Source organism: Colobus angolensis, unplaced genomic scaffold (assembly GCF_000951035.1).
Source record: "Colobus angolensis palliatus isolate OR3802 unplaced genomic scaffold, Cang.pa_1.0 Scaffold73, whole genome shotgun sequence".
Taxonomy (NCBI): domain Eukaryota; kingdom Metazoa; phylum Chordata; class Mammalia; order Primates; family Cercopithecidae; genus Colobus; species Colobus angolensis.
This window is the reverse complement of record NW_012121043.1, coordinates 11,373,008-11,379,861: the sequence shown is the minus strand read 5'-3', so window position 1 is coordinate 11,379,861 and position 6,854 is coordinate 11,373,008. Positions and strand designations below refer to the sequence as shown.

General features: G+C 34.9%; 1 protein-coding gene across 1 annotated transcript in view; it reads right to left on the bottom strand.

Annotated features, from left to right (window-relative positions):
- Positions 1-2,802: 2,802 nt before the first annotated feature.
- Positions 2,803-6,854, bottom strand: part of ARL6 (ADP-ribosylation factor-like 6) — a 35,179-nt gene continuing 31,127 nt past the window's right edge. The window contains exon 7 of the mRNA XM_011927660.1: positions 2,803-3,306. Coding sequence (XP_011783050.1) covers positions 3,281-3,306 — 26 coding nt within the window. The 3' untranslated portion in view covers positions 2,803-3,280. The remainder of the gene's footprint in view (positions 3,307-6,854) is intronic.

Genomic DNA, 6,854 nt, shown 5'->3' with positions numbered 1-6,854 from the left:
AATGTTTGCGTTCTCCCAAAATTTCTGTGTTGAAATTCTAACCCCTATGTGATGATATTAGGAGGTGGGGTCTCTGGGAGGAGCCATGTGAAGATGTAATGGGATTCATGCTCTTATCAAACAGACTCCAGAGAGTTCTCTTGCCCTCCTTTTGCCATGTGAGGATACAAGAAGAAGATGGCAGTCTGCAACCAAGACGGCTCTCACCAGAACCCAACCATGCTGGCAATCTGATCTCAGACTTCCAGCTCCAGAGCTGTAAGAAATACATTTCTGTTGTTTATAAGCCACCCAGTCTATGGTACTTTGTTATAGCAACCTGAAATGACTAAGACAAGTATTACCAAGAGTAACTGCACATGTTTATGAAAATCACAACATGATATAAAAAATTACAAAGAAAAAATATCTTAAACAACCAGGAGACAATATTTAACTTTTTCACAGAGAGCTTAGAAATAAAAAACAAACATATAAAACCCAGCCCTTTTGTGACTGACTTACAACGCACAGGCTGAACAGGGCCATATACAAATATTTAAATGCAAAGCACACAAGAGGATAAGTTTCAAACATTTTACAAGGTGTTATAGTCAAATACAGAGCTTAATGAATTAAACTTTGTAACACAGTGATGTCTAGACATGAAAAACAACTTGCTTCAGCTTTAATAAAATACATTTTAATTATATAATATGCTAAATACAAATGCAATAATCTCAGCTTATTCACACTTCTATGGCATCCTGTGACTACACTGTTGCCCAACTTATTTCTACATAATCTTTACATGAAAATGTGGAGTAGGGATGGATGTTTATAGACTAAAAACTAGATTTTGGAGATCATGAAAACAAAGAAAAAGGGTACTTCTTCTTCTAAATATTTGCATAGGTATGAGCTACTGTAGTTTGTGGAATACCAAATAATTTAATGTTAAAATAGTTTTAAGAACTTTTATCAAAGTCATTTATGTCCAGAGTTTAAAATTCGAGTAGTGTTAATAGCTTTTTTTAAAAAAAAACAAAGAGTAGTCTCTAGTCTCTGACCTTCCCTCTACCATCCCTGTCCTGGTTGCTGTCCCAAGAAAGAGGCTTTTCTATCATTTTAGTTGTTATTCTGGTAGATGTATCTGTATTTCTAATATCTACCATACTCTTGAATCATCGCTCTTCAACAGACTGCTTGGTACTGAATCCTAGTACCAGACTTACTAGCTCTTTGAACTTTGGCAATTCATATAACGTTTTAAGGCCTCAGTTTACTGATCTATCAAATAGAAATAATAACACCTACCACATAGGCTTATTGGGAGGATTAAATGATGAAAATTCTGTATGTGTAATACCTGCTTATAATATAATGATCGTATAGTAGTAACTCTTACTAATTTTATTATTACCTTATGATAAGTGAGCGAGGATTTGAATTCTCAATCAGTTCTTTCTCCATCCTAAAATAGTTGTAGCATGTCAGTTTTTAAAAAAATTACATTCATTGTTTCCATCATTATGTCCTTTCCATATCTGCAGCAACTTTAGATTAATGAGATTTTCATTCTGTATCCTCTAAAACAATGTACAAGAGAGATGGTAAACTAGCTAAGATGCTATGCCATTGGAATTTTCTGGATAACTTTCAATTTGCCAAATGCCAAATCACTGGTATTTCTGGACTATGAGAAACTGGAATATAAAACTTTTTTTTTTTTTTTTTTTGAGACGGAGTCTCGCTCTGTCGCCCGGGCTGGAGTGCAGTGGCCGGATCTCAGCTCACTGCAAGCTCCACCTCCCGGGTTTACGCCATTCTCCTGCCTCAGCCTCCCGAGTAGCTGGGACTACAGGCGCCCACCACCTCGCCCGGCTAGTTTTTTGTGTTTTTTTAGTAGAGACGGGGTTTCACCATGTTAGCCAGGATGGTCTCGATCTCCTGACCTCGTGATCCGCCCGTCTCGGCCTCCCAAAGTGCTGGGATTACAGGCTTGAGCCACCGCGCCCGGCCTAGAATATAAAACTTTTATTGTAGCTTTATATGCTTTTATTAAAATCTCTGTGAAACATATGCCACTATTGCAGTTACTATAACATCTTTATTACTTATTTTTGCCTTCTATTTTTATCACTTTCAAACCTAAGGACATTTGAGATGGTATATATTATATATTACAGTTTTTCTTTATATGCAATATTTATCAGGATCAACAACATTGCTCTATATACTGTTGCTCAGTGATTAAAATGAAGGTTTCTATTTAGAGTTCACAATTATACGTGGTCTCTAATTTGTAAGAAATAATAATTTGTGTGCCTGAGATATGTCTAAAATTATAAAGAACATTTATGTAGCAGTTTATGTTCATGAAAAAGTTAAAAGTCACAATTTGTTTTAACAAAGTGCTATGGTAAATTGGAGGCATTTAAAAGGGAAAAACAAGATGTTAGTTATGATTACTGAACAATCAAACATTAATTTACTTTATATCTCTTAATCTGAAGTCGCAATATTTTCATTCAGCCAATGAAATAAAATTAGATACTATCCATGAAAAGCTTCTCAAATTATCCCTCAATAAATTTTAAGTTATCTGAAGATAAGGATATGTCTTATTTACCCCGTATCATCATTGCCTAGGACTATGCCTGATTAGTTGGTGTAGAGATGTTCAACATACAACGAATAAATAAATTCAGCTTAAGTTAGTCTCAGATGGTTTACAAATGCTTGACAGTATGACACCAAATACCATACTAATAGAGCATTATTCTTTTCAGCATAAACAAAGCACACTAGTTGGTACATTACATTTTACATTTTGTTGACGGTGACACATCGTAAAAATTGAATATATATTAATTACCCATGGTCCCTTATAAATATTTAAAGTTCTTTTTCACAAGCACAATTCATACTGCAAAGTGATAAACTAAATTTTTAAAAAAGACAATTAAAAAATAAAATATATTGAACATATCATAAATTATGATGGGCTTATAACTCCGACTTTTAGACATTTTACAAACAATCAAATGTAGACCTTCACTAAGAAGTTGATAATTTTAGGGAGCCCTTTTGAGGGAATATTCAGTTTTTAAATAATTAATGGCCAAATTAGCATACCTGAAGTCCCATGTTCTTAAAAAGGTCATTCAGAGTCCATAAATGCAAGCAGAAAATTATATTTTTTGATGCATATACATCTTTTACAAAATGTGAAGTATTCTGTTTGCCTTAGATAGATTCCTTGAATTGAAAATTGCAGAGGTTTCCAACTATTATCTTTTCATGTCTTCACAGTCTGGATCTGATCTGATAACAAAAAACAAAAATTATTAATCTCTATAGGGCAAAATATATTTTCTAAAGTAATCTAAGTCAAATCTATACAACATGTTGGAAGCTTATGTATACATTTGCTTTTGTTATTATTATTTTTTAGAGATAGGATCTTGCTATGTGGCCTAGGCTGTACTGGAACTTCTGGGCACAAGTGGTCCTCCCACCCGAACCTCTCTAGTAGTTGGGACTACAAGTGTGCACTAGGTCCAGCTACACCTGCTTTTTTAAAAGCACAATTCATCCTACAGTTATTATTTTTATTAAAGTTGTACATTTGCATAGAGTCAACTAGTTCTATGAGATTTCTAAGCGAAACAGCAGTACTTTGCTTCATCTCCATTCCTCCCTTTCAGGGGCAACTACTTATAACTCCCTTTTAGATGAATACTTATAATACCTCTAAATAATATACTTTTATTGTGACTTCTTCAAATATCAGTTCCTTCAATGTAATATGAGACATCAGCTCTCTCACACTCCCATGCTGCTTCTAGGCAACCTTCATAATACCCCCATTCTCCTAATACACTAATATAGTCACTGTCAATATGATGACTATGTAAATGCTATTCACGGCTAAGACAGGTGGTATACTTACTTTTCCTTTTCTCTTCTATATTTTATCCCTCTAGAGTTAATAATTGTCTTTCCCATTCCCATCCAACTCATCTATTTAATTGTTGTATGTACCTAACTCTAATTCAATTGCATCACTCCCAGAGTTTAAACCTTTATTACTATGAAGTACCTTACATAGTCCATCAACTTTGCCTTCTTGAATAACTCTTCCTCAGAGTCTTATTAAAAAAACTCTAGAATCTATACTCAGTTTCTCTATGCCTGCCCCAGTCATTTTGTTACAATATCTTCTTTCATTATCATTCCAGGGTCTCCATTAATATCCTGGGGATTCCTTCCCCTCCTCTCTTGTGCTGGTTTTCCTGTGTCATGATCTCTTAATTTTCTCTTCTTGGTTTATTTCCTTTTTTTTTTCCTTGATAATGCTCATACCAAGATTTTCCTGTTTTTGAAAAATATTATTCTCAGTGGATACCTTAGTAAAACGCATAGAAAGTAAATTCTTCAGATGCTATATAGCTGAAGATAGCTTTATTCTACTGTCAAAATACACTCATACTGCCTGAGTATATAATTCTATTATTCCCTCCTTGGACTCTTCCAGGCATTTCCCAATTATCTTACAGGTTCTAAGTTGTTGCTGTTGATAAATCTGGTGTTACTCTGTTTTCTTATTCTTTTTTTCCTCAGGAAGCTTTTCATTTTTTTCACAGGAAGCTTGCAGAATCTTCTACTGTTTGAAGCACTGAATTTCAGTAATGATGCCTGCTGGTGTGGGAATATTTTTATCCGCTGTATTGAGCTCTTGAGAAGTCTGTCCACTGAAAACTCGTTGATTTAGTTCTAGAAAATACTGTTCGAGGATTTGCTATCCTCCATTTTTTTCTGTTTTCTCTTTCTGAATTTCCAATTATTTGGATATTGGGCCTCCTGAACATGACCCCTTACTTTCCTTTCCAATTTTCTATTCTTTGTCTTTCTGCTCTACTTTCCGGGAGTTTGCCTCTATTTTATCATCTTTTCAAAATTAAATTTTTCATTTATACTATTATATTCTTATTTTCCAAGAACTCATTTTTTTTGTTCTTTCTTTTCAAGTAGTTTCTTGCCTTTATTCATGGAAGCAACACCTCTTAATCTCTTTGAGGATACTCTTTAACAGTTTTTTGAAATGTTCTCTCTATATAAATTCTACTTACTCGAACCCACTTTTATTGTTTGTGGGCATTCCCATATTTTATAATGTTTTCATCCTCAAATGCCTGGTCATCCTTTGCCATCTGCTCTTATGTATAAGTGAACACTAAAAAGTTGATTGGAATTTGCAAACATGTGTGAAGCTTGTCAAATGTGGTCTTCCTTTTTAGTACGTCTGGCCAAGCCATTTCCTTGGGATGTCCAATATTAATACCTTTTGATCTTTGCTCTTAGGCTGGTCTGATTCCCCAAAGATAACTCTTCCTATATCCTGCTTACTGTCATTGTTTTCTGGGAGACATAGGAGAAGTAGAAGGGAGTTATAATATTCAGCATGAAAACTTTTTTTCCTCATTTTTCAATTCAGCACCGCCAGACAGTTGTGCACCTAGGGTTTTCTAGTCCAGAGACACTGTCTTTGACTCTGCAGAAAATAAACCTTCAATTTTATCTTAAAGGGAAGATGTATAATCATATATTTTCTTTTTATCCCACGTTCATCCTCATTTTCAATTTCCACCGATTTCTGAGGCTTTGCATCTGCAATGTAAATTAGGCTGCTTTTCAGTTTTCCCCACTGGTAGTTCAAGTCAGCTTTCTCAAGTCTGTTAAGTAATTCAACGTTCATCAAATATTCAGCTTCCAAAATTTGGATGCCATTTTCACTACTTCCCTTCTTTTTGTCCATCTATGTTATATCTTTTAAAAGTCTCTTTTCTGTTAGAGTTGGGGAGGAGATGAAACTAAGTGTACTTGATCAATCCTCTTTCATTGGAATACTCCTGCATAGTTTGTAAGTCTAATATTAACATCTGGGAGCAGTAACTTTTTCCATGCAGACAAAGCAATAAAATGAATACATTTTATTAGTTATTTGGGAAGATTTCTTTTTAAAAGTACCTAATTTGAAAGTTTCAGGGCAAGAAAACATACAGTTCTGCAATAGTTTCTGTTTATTCTCTGGCAGTTTAAAAAATACTTTCTAGTCTATTCAAGCATTCTTGTCTTTGGGTTGTTCTACATACACGATTATTGAGACAGTTTCCAAAGACAACAGAATCATGCCATTACACGTGCCATTTAATATTTCACCAAAAAGTTTCTAACCTTAAACTTTATTTAACAATTTTTTTGAGACAGTCTTGCTCTGTCACCCAGGCTGGAGTGCAGCGGCATGATCTCAGCTCACTGCAACCTCCACCCCCAGAGTTTCTGCCTAAGTCTCCCTAGTAGCTGGGACTACTACACCCGACGAATTTTCTGTATTTTCAGTCGCAATATTGTTTCACTATGTTGGCCAAGCTGGTATCAAACTCCTGTCCTCAAGTGATCTGTCCACCTTGGCCTCCCAAAGTGCCGGGGTTACTGGCATGAGCCACTGCTCTCGGTCCTTATTAAACTCTAAATAATAAGATTAAATTAGCCCCAAATGAACCAAAGGCCTTCTTTTCTATTATACTAGGAAATTCCAGAATTCTGGAAGCAAAATAAGATACAAGTTTAGAATACCTTTCACAGCTACATTCACATAAATGTCTTTAGCTAACACAAACTAATCTCCTATATTTACTGCTATTTATTTTTTAAAAACAGATTTTTATCTCTTTTCAAATCTAGAGACAGTTGGGAATATGACAATGTAAACTATTTGTTATTACACAGAAAATATAACCAAAGCGACCAAGCGTGGTGGCTCATGCCTATAATCCCACCACTTTTGGAGGTTGAGGCGGTGGGTGGAT